The 26,131-nt window shown below is 34.0% G+C and overlaps 1 protein-coding gene and 1 non-coding gene across 2 annotated transcripts in view; both read left to right on the top strand.

Moving 5' to 3' along the window:
• Kpna4 (karyopherin subunit alpha 4) overlaps window positions 1-26,131 on the top strand; it is a 64,628-nt gene that overhangs the window by 27,323 nt on the left and 11,174 nt on the right. The window contains exons 2-12 of the mRNA XM_046440479.2: window positions 8,455-8,499; window positions 9,349-9,438; window positions 9,541-9,570; window positions 9,664-9,716; window positions 13,405-13,500; window positions 14,044-14,129; window positions 15,442-15,528; window positions 20,551-20,720; window positions 20,810-20,854; window positions 24,413-24,544; window positions 24,635-24,763. Coding sequence (XP_046296435.1) covers window positions 8,455-8,499; window positions 9,349-9,438; window positions 9,541-9,570; window positions 9,664-9,716; window positions 13,405-13,500; window positions 14,044-14,129; window positions 15,442-15,528; window positions 20,551-20,720; window positions 20,810-20,854; window positions 24,413-24,544; window positions 24,635-24,763 — 963 coding nt within the window. The remainder of the gene's footprint in view (window positions 1-8,454; window positions 8,500-9,348; window positions 9,439-9,540; window positions 9,571-9,663; window positions 9,717-13,404; window positions 13,501-14,043; window positions 14,130-15,441; window positions 15,529-20,550; window positions 20,721-20,809; window positions 20,855-24,412; window positions 24,545-24,634; window positions 24,764-26,131) is intronic.
• LOC124090114 (small Cajal body-specific RNA 7) lies at window positions 25,095-25,407 on the top strand. Its single transcript, XR_006850958.1, has one exon. It is a non-coding gene; the product is annotated as a small Cajal body-specific RNA 7 (non-coding RNA).

Genomic DNA, 26,131 nt, shown 5'->3' with positions numbered 1-26,131 from the left:
AAATATTTTTTTGTAGTTGTACACAATAACTTTATTTGTTTGTTTGTTTTTATGTGGTGCTGAGGATCAAACCAGGGCTTTGTACATGTGAAGCAAGCACTCTACTGCTGAGCCATAACCCCAGCCCTGGAAATATTTATCTTTATATGTTAGATACATGTAACTTGTGTTTGATTTTTACAGGAGCTTACACTGAGTTTGCCTTGAGTCTCAAGGAGACTTTGGACTTATACTTTTGGGCAGTGTTTGAACAATTATTAAAATTATGGGGACTTTTGGAAATGGACTAAATGTATTTTTCATTGTGAAGTGGGCATGAGCTTTTGGAGGCCAGGGGCAGAATGTTATGGTTATGGTATTAGTTATCCCCCAAAAGCTCATGTGTGAGACAGTGCAAGAAAGTTGAGAGGTAAATTGATTGGGTTACAAGAGCTTTAATCTAATTAGTCTCCTGATAGGGATTAACTGAGTAGTAACTGTAGGCAGATTACAGTGTGGCTGGAGGAGGTGGGTCATTGGGAGTACGCCTTTGGGATATGTATTTTGTCTCTTGTGAGGAACTCTCCCTGCTTTCTGGTGTCATGTCCCCAGCTGCTTTCCTCTACCACACACTTCTTCATGATGTTCTGCCTCATCTTGGTCCCTGAGGAATTAAATTGGCCATTAATGGACTGAGACATCTGAAACCAGGAGCCCCAAAACAAACTTTTTTCTCCTCTAATTGTTTTTGTTGGTCTTTTGTTCACAGCAGCGAAAAAGCTGACTGACTAAAATGGGTGAATTTTGTTGAAGGCCTTCTCTAAATCTGTTGATGATCATGTGATTTTTGTCCTCGATTCTCTTTATGTGGTGAATTACTTTATTGATTTGATATGTTTAGCCATTCTTATAATCCTGGAATGAAATCAACTTAGTCATGTTGTACAATCTTCTTAATGTGTTATAAATATGACTTGCTAATGTAGAGTATTCTTGCATCCAAGTTCATCAGGGATATTGGTCTGTGGTTTTTTTCCTTGATGTGTCCTCTGGTTTTGGTATGAGTGTGATACTGGCTTCATAGAATGAATTTGGAAGTGTTCCACCCCTTTCTATTTCATGGAATAATTTGAGGAGTTTTGTAATTAGTTCTTTAAAGGTCTGATAGAGTTCAGCTGAGAATATATCTGTTCCTGGACTTTTCTTTGTTGGAAGACTTTTGGTTAGTTTGGATGAGGGTTTCTCATTCTTGTTTATCTTTTCAAAGAACCAACTGTTTCATTGATTTTCTTTTTATTTTTTAATTCTATGTTTCATTAATTTGGCTTTGATCTTAATTATTTCTCTACTGGTTTTAGAATTTGTTCTTGTTTTCTAAATGTCTTGAAATACATCATGAGGTTATTTATTTGGGATCTTTCTGATTTTTCTTATGTAGGCACTCATAGCTATATGCTTTCCTCTTAGAATGTTCCAGAGGTTCTAGTATGTTGTATCACTGTTCTTGTTTGCTTTAAAGAATGTTTTTACTTTCTCTTCTGATTTCTTCTGTCATCCATTCATCATTTAAAAGTGTGTTGCTTAAACTCAATATGTACACATAGTTTCTGTGGGTTTTTTTTTTTTTTTTTGCATGTTGATTAGTAACTTTAATCCATTGTGATCAGAAGATAAGATGCAAGGAATATATATAAACTTTTCTGTATTTGCTAAGAGTTACTTTATACCCTAAAATACAGTCTTTTTTGGAGAAGTTTTCATGAGCAGTTGAGAAGAAAGTGAAATTTGTTGTTAGATGAAATATTTTATATTTGTTAAGCCCATTTGACTTACAATGTTTTAGGTGTGAAGTCTTACTGAGATGATGTCTGGATGACCTATCAGTGAGAGAGGTATGTTGAAATTACCTAGTATTATTGTCCTGGAGTCTGAGTCTTCAAGTCAAGGAGTCTCAATTTTATGTTATTAGGTCATTGATATTTGGGGCATAATTATTTACTATCATATCTTGTTGGATTTTCCCTTTACCAGTATGAAGTGACCTTTTCTGGTCTCTTCTGATTAATTTTGGCTTGAAGTATGTTTTGTCAGATATGAGAGTAACTACTCATTTGCTTGTTTGGCTTCATTTGCATGGTATGTCAATTTCCATCTTTTCACTTTCAGCCAGTGGATATCTTTTCTGTAAGATGAGTCTCTTGCAAACAACATATAGTTTGGTCTTGTTTTTAATTTAGTTGGCTGGCCTAATTTAGTTGGTCCTGCAACTTATTTGCTTAGGCACTCTTCAAATGAGATTTGTCCATTTGCAAGCTCTGGGATTTGTTGATTTCTCTTATATAGTATTTCTTTAGGTATTTTCGGTAGTACTTATGTAGTAGTTTATAGTAATTCTTTTAGTTTCTGCTTCTATTGGAAGGTTTTTATTTCCTCCTCAATTCTAAAGGATAGCTTTGCTGGATATAGCGATCTTGTTTGACAGTTACTATCTTTCAGGACTTGGAATGCTTCATTCCAGTCTCTCCCGGATTTTAGAGTTTGTACTTAGAAATCAAGAATAATTCTTTTTAATATTACTTTTTTTTTGTTCTAATTAGTTATACATGACAATAGAAGAGTAGTTCTAATGGCTTGCCTCTTTATGTGACCTGATATTTGGCCCTTGAAGCTTCTAAAATTCTATCTTGGGGGCTGTGGATGTAGCATAGTGGAAAAGCACTTGCCTAATGTGTACAAAGCCCTCAGCACTGCAAAACAAAAAAACTTATCCTCGTTTGTTATGCACTTTAATTATAATGTGTTGTATAGAAGTTCTTTTTTGATCTTGTCTGTTTGAGGTTCTGAATGATTCCTATATCTGGATATCAATTTCATTTCCAAGGTTTGGAAAGTTTTCTGTATTTTAGCTGAAGAGATTATCTATGCCTTTTGTTTGCTTCTTACAACCCTCTTCAATTCCAGTGATTGTTAAATTTGGTCTCTTAATGTTTGTCTAGAGTTCTTTTATATTCTGGTCATGGTTACTTACTTTCTTTAATACTCTGAATGTTCAAGGATGGCCACTTGGTTTTCCAGGTCTGATATTTTGTCTTGTGCATAGCCTGTTCTAATGGAGAGACTTTCAACTGAACTTTTTAGTATGTTGTTCCTTTCATTTCCAAGATTTCTATTTGGTTCTTTTTCAGTATCTTTATCTTCTTATTAAATTTCCTGATTCACATCCTGTACTAACTTTCTTAATTAATTCAGTTATTTTTTTCTGTTTGCTTCAAATTTATTGATATTTTTATAATCATCCTTTTGAATTTTTTTCTGATATTTTATCCACTTTAATATTTTTGGAGTCAGTTGCTGGTGAATTATGAACCTTAGAAGGTGTTACTACCTTGTTTTTGTTTTTCATATTCATCGTATTGAGTTTTGTGTACCTATTGGAATGGATTTTTCTTTCACTTCTATCGTGTGAACCTTTTTAGGGCACATCCTTCCCTTAGCAAAGTGTTCTGGGATGTCAGATTGTTCTGAATTTTTCAATATATTTCCCAGTGGATTTTGTAGTAGTTTCTTTGATAGTTCTTTGGTGGTGATTAGTGTATTTTGATACAGTGTGTATTGGGTTAAAGTTTGAGAATTCTACTTTCTCTGGAGTTCTCACAAGAGTGGTGTCCTTGAAGATGGGGTGATTGTGTTTATGCAGCAGGGATGTGAGATAGACCCTCTCTGATTGCTCTTCTTCACTTACACTCTGTATTCTAAAGGAGTGTGGGAGCAACTTAGATTGACACTCCTCAAGGGTGTTGTGTCCACAGTCTTGGTGTTAATTCTGTTTTTGCTATAGGAGTGGGTCAGACATGGACCCACAAATCAGACTTGGGGGCTTATTCCCCCTCTCCTTACTGTTCCTATTTGGGCCCTGGTAATTAATTTGGGGTTTTCATCTCCCCTGTTTTTCATATTAAAGTATTGTTGAAGTCTGAGCATGGTTGGTTTGTGTGTAGAGCAAGATATGCTGTCTCTGCTGGGTTTTGGATATAGCTCAGTAGCAAATCTCTACTCGTGAACTTGAAGTTTTCCAGTAGATTACCAGCACTTCACAGAAAAGGGGTAAACATACAACAGTAATGAACAAATACCTGATGCCTCCTGCAACGTCTACAATACTAGTTACCACAAAAACAGGAATGGAATGGTAAGCAGTTGCCAGCAGCAACAATAATAAATAGTCATGAACTGGATTTGGCATTAAACAACAGTTGTCAACTATGTCATCCACAAGTACTAATAACCTCAGCTACGTGAATGGTGAAGGCAGAAATTATATAAACCAAATAGTTCCTCAAGATGGTAAAAATACACTTCTTTAAGAGAAAATAGGAAGCTAGAAGAGAGTTTGGAATGTTCAAAATGTGAGCAGAGAGAAAGCAGATGAAATGTAGCAAGTGATGGCTTTAAAGTAGTAGGAGAAAAAATAAATTTAGGTGGTGAAGAAAGAAGAGAAATAAATGAGAAACCCAAAATAAACAGAAAACTCCAATCCTCAAAAGACAAAGCAAAGAAAAACAAAGAACATAAGACAATGCTAAAAGTATGAAAAAATGCACATAGCAATATGTGTGTATATATATATATATATACATATATATATCCATGCTAGAATCAGTACAGTAGGAACACCAAAGGATGCGGGAGGAGAAAACTCTTAATGAAAAATGAAAAAGTTGTCTCCACAGATATAGTCAAAACTTTCAACAGGAATGTATGTATGTTCTCTTCCTGTGCCAGAGAGCCCTGCTTTCTGTTGCTTTTTAAGCTGTGTACTCCTTAGAGCAAGGACTAGGGGTTGTTAAATCCTTCTTCTTTTTTTGTTACTCACCAGGTTGCCAGCTGGAGAATTCTGCAACTGAAGCTGGTTGAAATAGCTCTCAGCTTCCCTTCTCACCAGTATATGGTAGAGTGAATGGAAAGTGCTGTCAATGGGCGTTTTGTCTGGATAGACCAAATTGATGCACTCCCAAGGTGGAGCTGCTGCACAGTTCTAAGTGGGAAATTCTCTGGCTGGATTTTAACTCTAATCAGACCTTTGGGACTTGGTCAGATGGTATTGGTTCTGGAGAGATTAGATCAGCATATACCCCTTGGCCAACCAGGTACAGATCCATACGGAGTGTCTGGATCTCAGGTGCCTCCCGAGAATTCTTTCCATAGGGTGGGGGAGTTAACCCTCCACAAGTCTCTCATAATCCACCATCCACAAATATTGCCTTCCCTGACTCAGTCCCAGAGTATAATCATGTCCACCTGTTTAGTGTCTACCCTATTCAGCTGGTCACATGAGGTGCGAGACTCAGGAAAAATGAGTTGCATTCCCCTCCACTTGAGTCTCCCCCCTAGGTATAATCTTCTCTGTGCCTGATTCAATCTCATTCTGCTAGGCACACTCTAGGCCACTCAGCAGTCACTTGCCAGGACAGTATGGCAGTGTTTGCTCTGATCTCCTATGCTGCCATAGCAGCAAGCTGCAACTTTTGCCTCCTCTAGAAGTCCTCTCCACCTCAGTTCTCTGCTTGCCAATCGAGAAACACCAAGCAATTTTCAGACACCAGCTCACTGAGAAACTCATTCAGCTAAATTGAAACTGCTTCTCTGTTCTACAGATTTTCCCGTGCCACATTTCTTCATCATATTTCTCAGTTTGTGTTATCCTTCACCCGTGTTCCTCTGTGTAGCAAACTGATGACACTGGCGCTGCCACCACCAGCTTGTCTTCATTTTGCTCTTTCTTGTCCTTTAGTTAACATATCTAAGTTTCTGGGTCTCTTAAGAGTCTCTGTTTGATCTTGAATTTCAGTGAATTCCTTTTTTCACCCACCTTGTTGAGAAGCAGTACTTCTTCAGTTTGAATACCAACCCATGGAGCAACTGGAAATGCAGCCTTTCTATAATCTGCCATCTTGAATTCTGTTAAGAACTGTTATAGTAGTGCTTAGCTAATTGTTGTTATTCATGTTTCATTATTCATTCATTAGTATTTTTATAATTGAATCATTGTTTTTAAAATCTATATCTGTACCAAAGCTCAGAAGATCTCCAGAACTTCACTTAAGCAAAGTTAGAATAAAATGGTCTGGTCAAAAATTGAGCCAGGTGTAGTGGCACACGCCTGAAATCCCAATGGCTCGGGAGGCTAAAGCAGGAGGATTGTGAGTTCAAAGCCAGCCTCACCAAAAGGAGGCACTAAGCAATTCAGTGAGACCCTGTCTCTAAAAAAATACAAAATATGGCTGGAGATATGACTCAGTGGTCAAGAGCCCCTGAGTTCAATCCCCTATACCCCCCCCCCGCCAAGAAAAGAAAATTGAGGCAAAAATTTATGTACATATAAGATTAGTCATAACATTTAAGATAATAATTGTTTCTTGTTATTCCTTATATATATAGAACTTAAAATGTAGTATAGTGGCAGAAGTACCAGTATAAATGAAAGTATGTAGTAGAATTTTATATTAGAAGGTAGTAAGTGGTATGAAGAAAAATGAGGCAGAGAGGGAGAGAGAGTACCCAGATGGAAGTTTGTGGATGATCAGAAAGGGGAAGACCTCAAAACAGTGGTGAGGGACTCAATACTCAGATAGTGGGGAATACCATTTCAGACTGAGGAAGTAATAGTATTATAATTAACACATATACTGCTGTGTGCCAGGAACTGTATACTTAACAAATATTTATTTATTTAAGCCTTACAGTAAGCCTATGAAGTAGATATTTTTACCGCTCCCATTTTATAGACAAGGAAACCGAAATGCAGAGAGCTAGTAAATAGGATGTTCAAGACATTGAATCCATGCAGAAAATTCCATTTTCTTAGGAATTGCTACAAAGTATATTAGTCATGAGGCAAGAGTTTCCAGTGTGTTTGAGTAATAGCAAAATTGGTGTGGGTACAGCAAAATGAATGGAGAATGGTAGAAACTAAAGTCTAAGTGGTGGTAATTGGAAAGTGAATGAGATGCGAAGATTCAACAACTTCAGCCATTGTAAAGATTGAGGGCCATTGAATGGTTTTAAAAAGGAGAGTGACACGATTTGTCTGACTTTCCAGTATTTCTCTCTTTTTTAATATTTATTTTTTAGTTACAGGTGGACACAATATCTTTATTTTTATGTGGTGCTGAGGATCGAACCCAGTGCCTCATGCATGTGAGGCGAGTGCTCTGCCTCTGAGCCACAATCCCAGCCCCTCAAGTAGTTCTTGATAAGAGTCCTTGGATCCTTTTCCCCATGGAATTTATGGGTAGAATTCAGGATAGCCTGGGCATTTAGGAGTATTTTCACTAAACTTCTGATTGAAACAGTGGTTTCTTCACATAATGTAGTTAACAAACCAGAGTAGTACTGAAGTTACCTGTGACTTTGTCATGGCCAGTACATATCACATTGTTGCAGATATCTTGAAGTAGCATTTAAGGTCATCATTACTTTGAAATTATAAATTCTTAGACCCACTGCTAGATCCCACTTAATGCACTAATTAAGAAGCAAATTGTCTTTAATATATATTTTAATAACTCTATATCAATATAATTGGTTTTCTTAGTAATCCCATGTAATTTTTTGTGTACTTAAAAACACTGATGTTCAGTTGATTTCACCAGGCTGCCAAAGGAGTCCATAGCGCATAAAAGATTGTGTAAAGATTACTATGGCTGCTATGATAAGAGTAGACTGGGGAGGAAGAAAAATGGAGGGTAAGAAAAGGAGGGATACATCTTAGAAGACTTTTGCAGTAATCTTGATGAGGGGTAATGGTTAGTTGGACCAGATTAGTGGAGGAGGAGGTAGTGATAAGTGGTGCGACTTTGGATGAGAAGAAAAGGATGGCTCCAAGGATTAGGATCTGTGGAAAGAAGGATGGACTTGCTATTTGCTGAGGTGGTAGAGTCTGTTTCAAAAAATTCAGTTTTGGGTATAAGTTTGATATATTTGTTAGACATATAAATATCACTTTGTGATTTGGTATTTTCACTTAATATATCTTGACATTTGCGTTATCAGAAAGAATGAAATGAATATGTATCCATGTATTAGTTAACTTAAAAAATTGTGAAAAAAAAAAACTTGTTACAAAATAAGAGTGGTAACTGGATGTGATAGAATGGTTAAATTAGAAAGAATGACAATCTTTTTTTTATAAATTTTATGTAACGGTTTTTAAAATTATAATATAGCCAGTATTTTAAAATTATAATATAGCCAGTATTATAATAATAATACTAGTAATTTTAAAGGAAATATAAATGTGAACTAAAGATGGAAAATCACCTATATAGTATGATAATGAGATGAGTAATATATGACTATTTGCCTATTTAACTAGAAGAAAAGATTAGGTTGTGCATTAAAATGTTAATAGTGGTTTTCTCTGGGTAATGGAATTTGAGGTGATTTTAAATTTTTTTATTTTATTTTTTTTTGTAGACTATGAGAAGACAGCGAAATGAAGTTGTAGTTGAATTAAGGAAGGTGAGTCTGATAAATATTGGAACTTCCAGGCATAATTCTAACAGCAATATAGAATATATAGAAGTCAATATAGAATATATAGAAGTCGTTAAGTATATGTTTTTATGCAAATATATTTCCTATTGTGTAACTAATTTTTTTGATTGAATATAGTTAAGCTTTTTTTAAATCTTAGATGTTCAACATTTCTTTTTCTTTTACAAAAGGAAGTTTTGACTAGTTTTGAAAAGCTATTGAAATTGGCAAGATAGGACTTGTCCACTGTGCAAAAGTAGATATAACAACTTACCAGATTTTTTGTGATTTTTATTAATTTATGTAAAGTATAAGTTATAGAGATATATAAGTAATTCTAATAATTAATAGGTGATAGGCCTTGAGAAAACTTGTTACTTATAAATTTTATCAAATTTTCAAGTATTAAAAGTAGATTGTGGAGTTGAGGATATATTTGTAAATTTGCCTCAAACATTTTTAGTGAAATTCAAGTGGCCCTTGATTTTTGTAAGACATTATTGATTTGAATTGTCCAATTTTTGCTTTGACTTTGCTTTTAGGTGATAAAAAGAAACTCCCAGATGATGTGTAAAATGGTTTAGTACTTTTAAGTAAAAATATATATGTTTGGTTCTGGCTTAAAACTATACATATTTGTGATTTGGGACTTAAATTAGTATCAGTTAAGTGTTTGGTTCACACTGTTGTTTAATTTTTTTGCATTTGAGTTTTAAAAGACACTTCATGTTTCTGTAGGCCGAATCCTGCAAATCTAACCTTTGGAAGTGTTTGGCTTTTTTTTTTTTGAACAGAAATTCTTTGACTTTCTTTTTTAATTTTTATTTTTTAAAGAATAAAAGAGATGAACATCTCTTAAAGAGAAGAAATGTACCACATGAAGATATCTGTGAAGACTCTGATATAGATGGTGATTATAGAGTGGTAAGTTACTATTATTCTGGTAACTTGTGAAAGATTTCACATAAATATAGCTTTCTCAGGTGACTTTTTAACTTTATTTGTTCTCTTTAACTTTTTCCCCAGCAAAATACCTCTCTAGAAGCTATTGTTCAGGTAAGTAGCTTCTCCCCACCCCTTTGTATTTCCTGGACTCAGCAATTAATTATTATGTCTCTCCATCATAATTTGTCTTATTTTTTTTTATAGAATGCTTCAAGTGATAACCAAGGAATTCAATTAAGTGCAGTACAAGCTGCTAGGTAAGTTAAGTTTTGAAGACAGATTTAAATTTTATGTGTTATATAGGGGTACTGTTTAGGGTTACAGTCAAATTTAAATTTGACAAACAGTAAACAGTAATAGAAAAAACTAAATTTATTCCACAAAATTGTTCTTTGATTTAGAGTACTAACATTGGTGGCAATTTTTAAATCCTCATGAGCTTAAATAAATACAGTGAATCTTTCATGTACATAATACATCAAAATTCTAGGGAAAAGTTGATTTAACGGATTACTGCTTAGAATAATATAAAAGCATTATTTACAAAGCTTTAGCTGTTACTAATTTATAGGCTTTATTTTATAAAAGTCATATTATTCAGACACTTAACAGTCAGCTAATTTTTCTGATACCTATAAGCATACTATATCAGTGTGTAACAGACTTCAAGATATATAGCTGCATATGCTCTTGGTGTCTTTCCAGGCCAGAAATACCAAGTTATTTTGTACATTTTTGTTGTGAATCCTGTGCCCTCATATGTTAAGGGAAAAACCAGAAGAAAAAAAATTATTACGAAGGCATCTGCATGAACAAATAAATTGGGAGAAGTCAGGTCGTACCATTATGCAAATGGTAGTTGCTTTGTATATTTATGAATATAATAACACCACCATATGATATGATTATTAGTGGGAAAGAGACACACAATAAATTGATCTTAGTTAATAGAATTTCAAACTGGAAAAAAAATTTCACAGGTCCATCCATTATCTTATCCAATGCATGAATCCTTTTTGTATTTTGTTCTACTTTCTACTTTTGTGTATTCACCTAAAATAACTTAGAACAAATAGGGAAATATAGAATTACATAAAAAACTTTTTAGAGAATACTAAAGCATGTAGGAAGAAAAACTACAAAACTATTCACATCTCAGAAAGGCTAATAATTAAGAAATTGTTAGTGTTGTTTGTTAACTGTTTCTGTTTAGTTTCTGTGAGTGTATGAGCTCTGCAAGAAAATTAAAGCCCAGTGCATCTTAAGAGGTTCTCAAAGCATGGTCTGTGCATTCCTAAAGATCTGAGACAATTTCAGGCATAAAAAACAAACTAATTTTAAGACTTTTTTTTTTTTTTTTTTTTGCCCTTTTTCATCATGTTAGTAACCTTTACATTGATGTTGCAAAAGGAACAATGGGTAAAACTGCTGGAACCTTAACACAGATCAAGATGGGCACCAAACTGGTTTTATATTATATGTTGTATATACTGTATTCTTTTTTGGGAGGGAGCTTACTGGGGATTGAACTGAGGGGCACTTGACCACTGAGCCACATCCCCAGCCTTGTTTTATATTTTATTAGAGACAGGGTCTCACTGAGTTGCTTAGTGCCTCACTAAATTGCTGAGGCTGGCTTTGAATTCAAGATCCTCCTGCCTCCACCTCCCGAGCCGCTGGGATTACAGGCATGTGCCACCGTGCCCATCTAATTGTGTTCTTTATTATCAAAAGAATAAAAGCCATTTCTGTCCTTGGTGAAGCAGTAAAATATTTTTATTAAATCTTTACCCTTTGGGGTTGGGGTTGTGGCTCAAAGGTAGAGTGCTTGCCCAGCATGTGTGAGGCATTGGGTTTGATTCTCAGCACCACATAAAAATAAATAAAGAAAATAAAGGTATTGTGTCCAACTACAACTAAAAAAAAAATATTTAAAAAAATATTTCTTTAAAAAAATCATTATCTTTGATTTCCTACAACCTTGAATGAGAAAAATTTGGTGTTACGATTTTTATAATTTTTTTTTTATTTCTACTTGTGCTAATTACTGTGCCTTATGTTTTGGAAAACTCCATGTGATCTAATTTTTCTCTTAAGTTTAGAATCTAATTGGGAATGCAGAACTACATAGGAAGTAATGATACTTAGTAGCAAATTAGGACTGTGCTCTGTAAATGCTCAGAATAGATAGATGGTATTGTGTAAAACATAGAACTTGAGATGGACTTGGAAGAGATAGCATTTGAATAAAGAGGTGCTTAGGCATTAACAGAGAGGGGAGTAGCATATAAGAAAGGACTTAGAAATGAGATAGAAGTCAGGTGTGATAGTGTGCCTGGAATCCCAGCACTTCAGTTGGCTGAGGCAGGATGGTATAGTTCAGTAGTAAAGTACTCCTGGGTTCAATCCACAGTAGCAAAAAAGCAAACAAAAAATGAGATTGTGGTGGTGTGACAACTGAGCTGTTGTTGTTTTTGAGTTACAGAGAATAAGATTAATTAGGTAAAGTAGAGCCAATTTGTAGAGCAGTTTAAAGCTAGGTCAAGGAGTTGTATATTCATAGGGTAGTAAATAAGCAACTGTCAGTTTACATGGGGGAGATGAGCTGCTTAAGGGTTTTTTTGTTTTGTGTTTGGTTCTGGGAATTAACTAAACTAAACTCAGGGGTATCCTACAACTAAGCTACATCTCCAGCCTTTTTAATTTTTTATTTTGAGACAGGATCTTGATAAGTTGCTTAGGGCCTGGCTAAATTGCTGAAACTGGTTTTGAACTTGGAATCCCCCTGCCTCAGCTTCGCTAAGGTGTATGCCACCAGGCTGGTTCCTTTTATTTATTCATTTTGTTTGTTTGTTTGTTTGTTTTGGTACTAGGAATTGAACCCAGGGAAGCTTACTACTGAGCCATATTTCCAACCCTTTTTATTTTATTTTTGTGTTTTGAGATAGGGTTTCACTAAATTGCTGAGGCTTTGACCTTGCAACACTCCTGCCTCAGGTGTGTTGGTTCTTAAGCCTTTTCTTTTATTTTTTTAAATGTTGTTTTTAGTTGTAGATGGACAAAATACCTTTGTTTTATTTATATGTGGTGCTGAGGATCGAACCCAGGGCCTCACATGTCCGAGGCAAGCGCTCAACCACTGAGCCACAACCCCAGTCCCATTAAGCCTTTTCTTTGTATACTAATAATGCAGGGGATTCCAATGTAAAGATTTGTGTCAGGTCACATTTAGGGTTTAATTTGCTAACTGCAGTCTCCCACATGTGAAAATAAGTATTAGCTGGGTTTTGTTTGTTTTTATCTTATAAGCTCCATGAGAGCAGGGATGTATCTAATCTGTCTCAGTCTCCAGCATCTCTTTGGGTATTTTCCTGTGTATTGCTGTCATTATTCCATTCATTTTTAGTTGGTGAGATGAGAGTGTTCTGTACACTCAATTTAGTGTACAGAATAGGATAAAAAATTGAATACTAGTGTCAGCTATAAACATAAATCAGCAGCCTACTTGTTCTTGCCCTTGACTCTTTTGTGACTTAATATGAATCATTTGGATGTTTCAATGACCTTTATTTCTTTTTTAGCAGAGTAAATGCTAGGTCAAAGTTTGCCAATTATTTTCTCTGAGCCCAAAATTTAATTAAAACCAAAGGTAAAGCATATAAAAACATTTAGTTATAAGCCATATTCAGAAATTCACTGAGGGAATATAATATTATATTAATAAAAGTGATAAAATGTCCATCATATTTTCCTAATTATTGATCATCTCTAAATTTAATTTACAAAATAGTCTTTTATAATTAGAGAAACTATTGCATTATATAAATTATAAAAATTAACTTTCAAAGAAGGTACTTGTGCCATATATTTAAGATCTGATAATATATTTACCAAATATATAATTGTGTATGTCATTAAGTTACAAAGAGGTTATGTATCTTACAGGAAGCTTTTGTCCAGTGATCGAAATCCACCAATTGATGACTTAATAAAATCTGGAATATTGCCTATTTTAGTCCATTGTCTTGAAAGAGATGACAAGTAAGTACATTATTTAATAAATTTAGAATATATCCTTTGGAGACGGCAAGATTTCCTAGTATTTAAGTTTGATCTTTAAAGAAAAGAAGGTTGTGGGATGGAATTAAAGTCAAAAGTGAAAAGCAATGCAAAATAAGTTAATGTCAGGAGATGCAGGCAAAGGCCAAGTAGGAGTTTAACTTGATAAATTTATCATTATCAAGTTATCAATTTAACTTGTAAGGCTTGAAAATGGACAGAAGACAAAACTAGGGGAGTAATATACAAGTATCTTAATAAAGATACATTACAAAAAATAAAGATATAGGAAGAGGTAAGATATATATATATATATATATATATATATATATATATATATCTTTATAGAGAAGTAAAATGTTTTAAACAGTGATTGGGGTTTTTTGGGTTTTTTGTTTTGTTTTTAAATGCTGGATAGATAGATGATGCATTTTAAACATATTAAAAGCTAGAGGTAGGAAATGATTGGTAGATATTTGGGTCAGTGTAAAAATCATCTGTTTAAATAATTTTGTTGTTTTATAGTCCTTCTTTACAGTTTGAAGCTGCATGGGCTTTGACAAATATTGCATCTGGAACCTCTGAACAAACTCAAGCAGTGGTTCAGTCCAGTAAGTTGTTTATTAACGAACAAAATTGTGATTTTTAAGTCAGTAAAGTATATAACTATTTACATTGTAAAATAATAGCTACCCATTAGTGTTTAGGGCTGTTGAAATAGCTAATTTAAATATGTTACTTTAATCAACTTGTTCAGGTAACTGACATTTTCTCTTAGATTACTTTCTAAAACTGAGTATTTCAAGAGTTATAAGTGGAAAATTACTATGAGATATAGTAACTTAGGTGTATTTTTTTCATGAATACTATTTCATTCTTCTACCAAAGAGTAATCATTTTTTAAAAAGATATTTTAAGGATTGTTAAACGTAAGCCATGTATAAACTAGTTCAAATCATAAGCACTAATTTCTTAATGGTTTTGAAGGTGTGGGGAGCAGATGTTAGCCATGCAAACATTTTATATTCTAACGTGTGTTATAATTTAGGAAAAATAATCATCTTACATCCTACTAAAACTTGTTTAGTTTTGGGTTTAAGTATATTTTGTTTTGTGTTTTGGCTTTTTTTTTTTTTTTTAATATAGTTGGCTATCAGGTAAACTTAGGATTTCATAATATCTTATTCATACCTCTGCTCTTTCCTGTTTTATGCCATCCTTAAAGATTAGAAAGAGGCTTAGAATTTATCACTGCTAGTCTGTCTTAATATACCAAAAATAGATAAGTGAATTTTTATTGTAAGTTAATATGATTGATTTACATACACCTACATAGTTTTCTTCAAAGTGGTATCTGAAGAAAGGAAGGAGATATCATTTGTTTAGTGTTTTATTATTCTGTTCATTTACAGATCTGACTGTTGTTCCCATCTTTATTAACCAGCTGATTCAGGTCTCAAGTGGCCCAGGAATCACAGGCCTAAGGACCCACAATCATACTAATTTTGTATATTCAGAATTTCTTAAATAGTTTCTTAAAAGTTTAATCTTTGTTTTATTTGTGGGTGATATTTACTTTTTAAGGAATCTTTATTTTGGAATTAAGATTGTGGTTAAGGCTGAATTTGATTCCCCAACCCCCCACCATTATATTAAGTTAAGGTTGAATTTGACAGTTGTCTATATTTTAAAATTCTTTTTGATACTGAATAAGGAAACTGCTAGTCAAAAATTCTTACAGTAACGCAATTCTAACTTTAAAAAGAGATCAGCCAGGATATATTTTTAATAGATTTCCATACACACATACATGTACATATGCATACATATATATTTTTTGAGATCTCAGCAGAAAATCAAGATTAATTTTTGTTTTATAGTATGGTCTTCAGCCTTAAGTGTGAACATGTTTTCCTGCTTCAGATGCTGTGCCACTTTTCCTGAGGCTTCTTCATTCACCTCATCAGAATGTCTGTGAGCAGGCAGTGTGGGCATTGGGAAATATCATAGGTTTGTATAAAACTTATAATGCTAATCCAACAATTATTGCCATATGCTAGGTAATAAAAATTACTACTAATAGATGAAAACGAAAAACAATTTGTCTTCAGTACTTGTTTTGTGAGAAAGCTTCCAGAAATTTTGTATGTAAGTATAAAGCTTTGAAAAACAGAAGGAACATTTTTGTTGCTTAAAATACTGTTTATATATAGTCAACTTTAAAATTACTTGAAGAATTATAAAATATGATTTAGATTTTATCCTTTTTTATCTTGGAATCCATTCTATTTCTCACCTTTCTCCATCAAAGACAATATAAAAAAAAAACGGGGATGGTGGCAAAACTTAAACCAGTAAATTTCCTCTTTAATGGAAGTTTTGAGTTTAAAATTACCTTTTTTTAATCTTTTACAGACTTTATCACATTCAAATTTAGTAATTTATAAAGTACAGTGGTATCTCCTACCATGAATCAGTAGGAAGTATTAAATGTTGTATTAAATGCCTATTAAATGTTGCACAACACAACCACAATTATTATACCTATTAGGTGTTCTCTGATAAATAATTCTATAAAGAATAATTAAAGATAATTTTAATATTTCAAGAATTAGGAACTAAGATCATCCAAACTCAAAAAATCAAGGAATTTTCTTCAGTAGAGAATGGGAAAAAATCTAGGGTCTGAATTATTCTGTGTCCCTGATGTAGAGAGAGATGTTATTGAGAGAGAGCACCTTTCTTATAGGTGTGTTTATTTCAGTAAGTGAGGTTTCTGAGTTACTCTTGCCATAGATATATTGTTGTTCTTGCATGGAAGTAACTAATATTGTTTTGATGTGCCTTTTTTTGTTTAAATTTTCATTAATGTATATAATTATACTTAATAGTGGGATTCATTATGCCATATTTGTACATACACATAACTTGATCCATCTCATTCCCTAGTACCTTCCCTTTTCTTTCCCTCCTCCCTCCTCCTGATCCACTTGCTCTACTCTACTGATTTCCCTTCTACTATTATTATTTTAATTATAATTATATATAAAAGCAGGAATTATCATGATATATTCATACTTACATAGCATAATTTCATAGATTTTATTTTCCAGTACTTCCCCACACTCCCTGACTTTTCTCTACTTTATTGGTGTTCCTTCTATTTTCATAAGGGTCTCCCATGTAGGGGGCCCCCCCACACACACACACACACACACTTTTTGTTCTCTTTCCTCCCTAGTCTCTCTTCCACATATGAGAAGAGATATTCCACTCTTGACTTATTTAACTTCACAGATGCTTTCCAGTTCCATCCATTTACCAGCACATGGCATAATTTTATTCTTCTTTATGGCTGACTAAAACTCCATTGTGTATATAAACCACATTTTCTTTCTACTTTTGATTGTTGACAGGAACTAGACTGGTTTTATAACTTGGCTATTGTGAATTGTGCTGCTCTAAACATGTATCACTATAGTATGCTGATTTTAGTTTGAGTATTTACCAAGGAGTGAAATAAACTGGATCATATGGTGGTTCCCTTGTTAGACTTTCAAAGAATCTCTGTACTGCTTTCCAAAGTGGTTGTAATAATTTGGCATCTCACCAACAGTATATTAGTGTATTCCCTGCCCCCCACATCCTTGCCAGAAGTTATTCTTTTTTTTTATTATTAGTTGTTCAAAACATTACATAGTTCTTGACATAGCATATTTCATACATTCGATTCAAGTGGGTTATGAACTCCCATTTTTACCCCGTATACAGATTGCAGAATCACATCGGTTACACATCCACATTTTTACATATTGCCATACTAGTGTCTGTTGTATTCTGTTGCCTTTCCTATCCTCTACTATCCCCCCTCCCCTCCTCTCCCCTCCCCTCCCATCTTCTCTCTCTACCCCATCTACTGTAATTCATTTCTCTCCCTTTTTTTTTCCCCTTTCCCCTCACTTCCTCTTATATGTAATTTTGTATAACAATGAGGGTCTCCTTCCATTTCCATGCAGAAGTTATTCTTATTAGTATTTTTGATGATTGCCATTTTGACTGGAGTGAGATGAAGTCTCAGTGTGATTTTGATTTGTGCTTCCCTAATTGCTGAAAATGTTGAACATTTTTTCATATATTGGCCATTTTGTCTTCTTTTGAGAAATGTCTGTTGAGATCATTTTGCACATTTATCAGTTGGGTTATTGGGAGAGGTTGAGTTCTTTATATATCATGCATATTAATCCTCTATTGGAATACTAGCTGGCAAAGGTTTTCTCCCATTCTGTAGACTCTTTTTATGCTCTTGTTTCCTTTGCTGTAAAAAAGCTTTTTAATTTGATGCCATCCCATTTATTGGTTCTTTATTTCTTGAGCTTGAGAAATCTTATTAAGGAAATTGGTGCCCATGCCTATATGTTGGAATGATCCTGTGTTTTGTCTAGATCTTTATCCACTTGAAGTTGATTTTTGTACAGGGTGAGGGGTAAGGATCCAGTTTTATTCCTCTTCATGTGGTTTTCTAGTTTTCCCAATATCATTTTTTTAAAAAGCTATTTATTGCCAGGTGTGGTGGCACCCACCTGTAATCCCGGCGACTTAGAAGGCTGAGGAAGGAGGATCACAAGATCAAATAGCCAGCCCCAACAAAAGTGAGGTACTGAGCATCTCAGTGAGACCCTGTCTCTAGATAAAAGACAAAATAGGGGATATGGCTCAATCAAGTGTCCCTGAATTCAATCCCTGCCCCCCACCACCACCAAGAAAAAGGCTTTTTTTTTTTTAAAGGCTATCTTTTCAACCGGGTGTCGTAGTAAATGCCTGTAGTCCCAGCTACTCAGGAGGATCACAAGTTTAAAACCAGACCCAGCAACTTACAGGGACCCTTAAATTTTTTTTTTTAATAAAAAGGCCTAGGATATGGCTCGATGGTTAAGTGCCCTTGGGTTCAATCCTCTGTTCCAAAAGTAGGAGGGCAGCTATTTTTTCCTCTAACATAGGGTTTTGGCCCCTTTGTTGAGGATCAGATGACTGTATTTATGTTAGCTTGTTTCTAAGTTTTATTCCATTGGTCTTCACATCTGTTTTTATGACAATACCATGCTGGTTTGTTACTATAGCTCTGTAGTATAATTTGAGATCAGCCAGTGTTATGCTATTGGCATCATAGTATAATTTGACTGTTCTGGGTCTTTTTTTCTTTCATGTGAATTTTAGTACTGTATTTTCTATATCTGTGAAGAAAATCATTGGTATATAATGGGGATTGCATTCAATCTATAGATCACTTTGGGTAATGTGACTAATTTTTCCATATTGATACTACCTAGCCAAGAACATGGGACATCTTTTCATCTTCCAAGGTCATCTTCAATTTGTTCCTTCAGTGTTCCATAATTTTCATTGTAGAGGTCTTGTATCTCTTTGGTTATATTTATTTCCAAGATTTTGGAGTTGGGGGGAGTTCTGGGTTTTTTCCTTTTGTTTGTTTTTTTATTTTTGAAACTGTTGTGAATGGAATTGTTCTCCTGATTTCTTTCTCAGCAGATTCATTATTGTGGTATGTAAATGCTATTTATTTTGTATGTTGATCTTGTATTATCCAGAATAATTTGTTTATCAGCTCCAAAAGTCTTCTGGAGTTTTTTGGATCTTCGAAGTATAGAATGGTGTCATTAGCAAACAGATTATTGACTTCTTTTTCATATTTATATTTCTTTAATTTCCTTCTCTTGCTTGATTGCTCTGGCTAGAGTTTCAAGAACTGTGTTGAATAGGAATGTTTAGAGTGGGCATTCTTGTTTTGTTCCTGTTTTTAGAGGAAATACCTTCAGCTTTTCTCCATTCAGTATGATGTTGGCTTTGGATTGTGGAATATAGCCTTCATGATGTGATGTACCTCTTTGTTGTCCTCTGAAAGGAACAGCATGGAAAATGGCATGGTTATGATTGTTTTTTTAATGGGAGGATTTCTCTATAAAATGATCCCAGCATAGGGACTATTGCTATAGGAATTACATTATTTGTATATGCAAGGGATCCTTACTCCTTTGCTTTCTTATCTCCAGATATAGTAGTGTAAGGAAAGGTCTTTTTTTTAATGGGAATACTTCATCACTGCTTCATATTAGAAATTATAGTGACACTCTATAGATATAGAAATTAAATTTGACTGCTATCTATAGTACTGGTTCTTAAACTTTAGTGTGTTGTCAAATCACATGGAGAGCTTGTTAAAATACAGAATCCTGTACCCACAGTTTCTGCTTAATTATATTTCTGGGCTTTAGCTCAGAAATCACTACTCTACTACTATTTAGTTCTCTCCTTTTTTTTTTTTTCTGACATAGTTTTCTAAAGCTATAAGTTATAGTCCCTACTCTTGGTTCTCTGATAGTGGATAAGTATGAACTCTATATATATATTTTCTTTTTAATGGCATTTTACACATGGGGCGGGAGGAGAAGGGTATTACTGGGGATTGAACTCAGGCCATGCATATGCTAGGCAAGCACTCTGCCACTGAAGTACATCTCCAACCCTTTTTATTTTTATTTTGAGACAGGATGTTGCTAGGTGGCCCATCCTCCCCTGGAATTTGTAATCCTGCGTCAGCCTCCTGGGTAGCTGGGGTAATAGGCATGTGCCACCATGCCCAACTGTTGATATATCTTTTTCATTAGATGAAAATGTGTTACACTAAGCATTCTATTGATTTTTGGAAAAATAAAAGAAATGGTTCTTGGTTCACAGAGTTATTTTTAAAGACTTAGGCTTCCAGAGTTCAACTGGCATGAATATATTTTATAACTGACAGCTTATAAGGCTGAAGTTGTAAATAATGTGCAAAAGAATACCTTAGCACTCTAGGTAAAAGACCTAGAATGAAATTAGTTGTCTTATTGCTAAAACGTTTGCATAAAACTGAATTGTACTCTGGCTAAAATACTTAAAGGAGCATTTTGTACCTGGTGCTTTATGTTTTCTAAAAATGCTTATTGTTAATGTATTTTATTAAATTAATCTTTTCTACAGGTGACGGGCCACAGTGTAGAGATTATGTCATAAGTCTTGGAGTTGTGAAACCTTTACTTTCATTCATAAGTCCATCTATTCCTATAACATTCTTAAGAAATGTTACTTGGGTTATGGTCAACTTATGTCGTCACAAAGACCCACCACCACCAATGGAAACCATTCAAGAGGTAAACAAATTTTAAAAATCAATAAGTAAATTAGATACTATTATGAGTATGTTTTTATTTGTTTTAAAATCTGTGTATTCTCTCCTCAGATACTTCCAGCCCTTTGTGTTTTAATACATCACACAGATGTAAATGTGAGTAAATGTTCCTCATCATATATTTTTTTTACCTGCATGTATGTGTATATGTGCATGTTGTATATGTAGGGCTCCCCATGCGACGTAGAGTAAAAAATATATCAAGATCATGATAGTGTATTCTCTGTCAGATTTTACTATTCTAAGACCTACAATGCATATCTGGTATCTTTTTATTTACTCTGTTTTTCCTGTGTCACAAAATACAATTTCAGTGAAGAAATAGAGCCTATTATAAAGTTGGCACTTAGTAATCACTCTCACTAAGATCATGTTTTATATTTATGCACTTTTTATGGAATCTCATTTTGGCAGTCTGGCTATTGAATGCATATGGTGGTTTTTTTGTTTTTGAAAGATAAAGAGAAATATTGGTGCTCACATGCTTGAATTTTTTTTATTTTTTGGTATCAGGGATAGAACCCAGGGGTGCTTAACCACTGAGCCATATCCCTAGTAGGTGCCGCCAGCCCCCACACCCCCACACACATTTTTTTTTTGGCGCGGGGTGGGGGGGGATTGGTTTTGCTAAATGCTTATAGCCTCCCTAAGTTACTGAGGCTGGCTTTAAACTTGGTGTCTTCCTGCCTCAGTCTCCTAAGTCATTAAGATTATAGGAGTATGCCATTGTGCCTGGCTTATATGCATGAGTTTGTATCCATATGTACACATGAAAATCAGTTGCTCTTAATTCTGTTTTTACTTTGTTTCTCCAGTTATAGTGACTTTTAGCTTCAGTTAGTATAGGGAGAACTATTGGTTGTCCAACTAACAAGGGGAGAAAAGGCAGTACAGGCAAGATAAAATCTTTGTAATGTTAAAGACATTACAAAGATATCTTGCTTATTCTTACTAACACAAATAACAAAGGAAAAAACAATGCAGGGAATATAAATAAAGTGGAAAACTGCTGTGACTGCTTATAAAAGCCAGACCAGCCAGACTAGCCTTTGGTGTGTTAAACTAAGAATGTGTGCTAGGGGTATAACTCTGTGGTAGGTTCAATCCACAGCAGAAAAAAAGAAAACACACACACAAACACACACACACCCATACAAGCAATATAGTAGGTAAGGAAAAACACATGAATATATAGTGACAATCAGGAATTCTTTAAAAATAGTCGGCACAAAGTTGCCTGTCTATAATCCTAGTGACATGGGAGACTGAGGCAGGAGGATCACAAGTTTGAGAATAGCCCTAGCAACTTAGCAAGACTCTGTCTCAAAAAAAGAAGGAAAGAAAGAAATACAAAGAACTGAGGGTGTAATTCAGTGGTAAAGTAAGTGCCCCTAGGCTCAATCTCGAATATTATCACCAAAAAAAAAGTTCAGCAGCTGAGTTTAGTGGTACAAATTTATAGTTTTCAGTCACTAGGGAAACTGAGGTATGAGGATAATAGACTCTAGGAATTTGAGGCCTACCTGGGCAACATAGCAAGACCTTCTCTTTCAAAAAAAAAGAAAAAGATAAACATTTGATATGGTGACCAGTTTTAAGCTGTTGTTGCCCAGTTTCTAGGGATATATTTCTCTAAAGCACATAAGGCAAATTAAAGATAGAATATACTGTGGCAAGTAATGACATAATTTACAAAATTCATAGGTAAACATGATCTCTACTCTAAAAAAAATGTTTTTTTAAGCTCCAGATAGTCTAGGACTTAAAATATATATATATATATATATATATATATATATATATATATATATATATATATGAAAGAAGCAATTTTTGCTTTTGGCTCCTTAGAGCGAAAATTTTGGTTAAATTACAAATTTTAGTATTTTGTTTTTGAAAGATTCACGGGGAAGATTAATCTCCAAGTTTATATCTTTTTTGGAAAATCAGGCATTTTACTTGACTTTACTTAGCAGTATGTTTTGTTCTTTCTGCCTATTCACTCCAATCTAGATGAGGTTATAATTCCATTTTTCTTATTTTTGATGTATCTTGGGGGAATTCATTTGCATTGTTCTTCTTATAATGTAGTGTACTAAATATTGTTTAACTAAAAATAAAATCTTAGATAAGCTCTAACAATAAAGTCTTAAATTATGCCATCAAAGATGTTATAAAAACTGCTTTCACGAACAGTGCCATTACACTGACATTACGCTGTAGTTACAGTTAGAAAACTTATAGTAGAATGTAAACTTTGATACAAAAAAATATGCTAGAGGGTGGGGGTTGTGGCTCAGTGGCAGAGCGCTTTCCTTGCATGTGTGAGGTTCTGGGTTCGATCTTTAGCACCACAAACAAAATATTGTGTCCATGTATAACTATTTTTATTAAAATTTTAAAAATATGTTAGAGATCTAGTTTGAATTGGGTTGTAAGTTGGATCTGAGCATATCAATGACATGTTTGGCATTAGACTTTTAAAAAGGGAAGGATGCCAGGTTTTTATGTGCAGTCATGAGCAAGTAACTTGAAATTTTTGGCCTGTATTAACAGATTCTGTTAACGCTACAGGAAAAGAAATAGTTCCATTTGAAAATTGAAATAGTTGTTTCACGTATATTGATACTAGTATATTTGAGTTATTTTCATGAATGTCTTCTTTTACATTGAAACACATCCTTAAGCATTTTCTTGAGTTTCTGAAAGAATAATGACAAAGTGCTGTTGTCTCCTTTTTAGGGCCTCCTTGATTGTCTTAAAGTATAACATTTGTTTGTAATCTTAAAAGTTTTAAACTTCTGGCTTATCCTTTGATACAGTGTTGACATTCAAGAAAGATTTTGGAAGTAAAGTTCCAGGCACAGTTATCTTTCCTGTGGTTTCTTTCTTTTTCTCTTACCTTTTTGGTCAATAATTGTATTTATATGCAGCAGTTAAATAGTTGTGATACTACTCTTTGGCCATAATTTCTAATTGGTACTTAACACCCAAAGAAAGAAAGATCAAACATGACCTGCTGCACTTCAGAATATACTCGCTAAAAATTTGTAGGCCGTTTTTTTTTTTTTTTTTTTTTTTAAAGTAGCAGCTGGTGTAAAGTGTTTTTTTTTTGCTTGCTTGTTGTTTTAATGTTTTGATCTGTAGCTTTGGGGTCTTTCTTGTATTTAGGAAGTTGCCTCCAGTTTTATAAGGCAATGCAAACTAGTTGGAGAAGATTAAACTGCTATAAAACTAATACCACTATAAACTAATACTAATATTGTCTTTAAGTATACCTGTATGGTATATCCATATAGTATAGATGTTTAAACCATTGTGCATGTTGGATACCTATAGTCTTTCCAGCTATATACATAAGCTACAATATTTGTGGGCCTGTTATCCCTTAGCCTGAGCATTTGAGAAAGAAAATTACTTTTTTTCCTATTTCATGTGCTTTGTAGTGCATATATAGGTTGGTGAATTAAAAATAGATACTGGCATGGATTTGGGACCATAATTAACCTACACTTCTGAATTTGGCTAAATGATGCACAATAAAGATTCTAATGAATTATGGTAAGAGAAGAAAATAGAACAATCTTAGGAGTATGGGTAAAAATTACTGCAATGAGAAAATATTCAAAGACTGTTGGAACTTTTATTTATTAGATATTGGTAGATACGGTCTGGGCCCTTTCTTATCTTACTGATGCTGGCAATGAACAGATACAGATGGTAATAGACTCTGGAATAGTTCCTCACTTGGTTCCTCTACTCAGCCACCAGGAAGTTAAAGTTCAGGTAAGTTTGTTCTTGATAAAATCATGTTTTCTTACCATTAGTTACTTTAAACATGGCATTCAAAGATAGACATATCTTTTTACATTTCAGACAGCTGCACTTAGAGCAGTGGGCAACATTGTTACTGGAACTGATGAACAAACACAAGTAGTTTTGAACTGTGATGCCCTCTCACACTTTCCAGCACTCCTGACACATCCCAAAGAGAAAATTAATAAGGTAAGTATTTTAAAATAGTATTAAACTGGTAGTTTTCATTTATATAATTTGGGTCCCAGAAGTATCTATAATGTTATTAATTTAAACTGTCATGTATGTATCAAGAGAAAGTATATCACTCTTTAGAAACACAAATTGGTATATAATTTTTACATATATAAAACAAGTTGCACAAGTGTTTTTCTTTTCTTTTTTCTTTTTTTTTTTTTTGTTCTCTTTTTCTTCTTTGGTGCTGAGGGTTAAACCCTGAGCCTCACATGATCTACTTATAAGCATGTGCTTCACCTCTGAGCTACACCCACATTTATAGTGTGGAGTTTTTTGGCTCTTTTGGAAATGATGAAATGGAGATTCTTGGGTGTTGAATGTTGTATGACTGAAAATTTTTAATATATTAATTCTAGATTAGTATTTTATGGTACTTAATTGTTTGTGTGTGTGTATGTGTGTGTTTTTGGCTATGGAAAGGGGGCACTGAATGGTGATGCTGATATTGGAGTGCATCTGAGGCTGTTGTAGAAATAATAGGGGTGTTGATTTACAACATTGCCAATGATTATAACCCCAAAGCAGCTCACCTAACTAGCCCAGCACCCTAAAATCTCTAACAGGTTCATTAAACATGGTCCTGTGATCTGATCCAAAAGAGCCTATTGTATAGTAGTCAATGCTAATATTTTTTAGAGTAAAACATGTTTTAACAGTTTGTAGGAATAGAGAAAACGTTTCCCTTTAAAAAAAATAGGTAAGTTTAATAAATTTCAGTTAGGAAAATTCTGATAATATCCTACATAGCATATAGGTAGATATTTTATCTTATTTCATGCCAACTGTGGCTTTAGTAATTGCATTTATTATCTTTGAAACTTTAAAACACTTTGGGATGACCATCACCTTTACAAAAGTATAGCACCATTGTAATATAAAAGATAACATTATAAGATTATTAAGGTAGACCAATAAAGTAGTCAAGCATCTGGGTCCACTTCAGCTTTTCAGAGAAATGGTGCAAATGATTGAGTATTATAAAATAAACTAAAACAGCCCACTGTTTTATTTCTGATGTCTCCATTGTTATGAATAGTTGATATTTACCTACTTTGGTTAGGAGTCTAAGGGTAGAATAGACAATAAAGCTTATTACAGGAGAGAAGGCTATTGATTGTCATTTATAAAAGTTTTAGTTTTGAATTTCTTTTACAGCTTATTGTTTTTTTATCCAACCATGCAAGCTTCTTTGGAGTCATACTCTTTGGGAGCATTGTCATTGAGAATTCTTTAGAAGGGTTAGTTCATTGTGATTTGGATTAGGGGCCATTAGCTATTTGTTCATAGAATATATGGAAAGGGGGAAGAATTGAAATTCCC

The sequence above is a fragment of the Marmota monax genome, unplaced genomic scaffold, assembly GCF_021218885.2.
Source record: "Marmota monax isolate L192 unplaced genomic scaffold, Marmota_monax_Labrador192_F-V1.1 WCK01_AAM20220418_F8-fsc00256, whole genome shotgun sequence".
Classification (NCBI taxonomy): domain Eukaryota; kingdom Metazoa; phylum Chordata; class Mammalia; order Rodentia; family Sciuridae; genus Marmota; species Marmota monax.
Note: the sequence above shows the minus strand (reverse complement) of the source record. Positions and strands in the feature narration are given on the sequence as shown.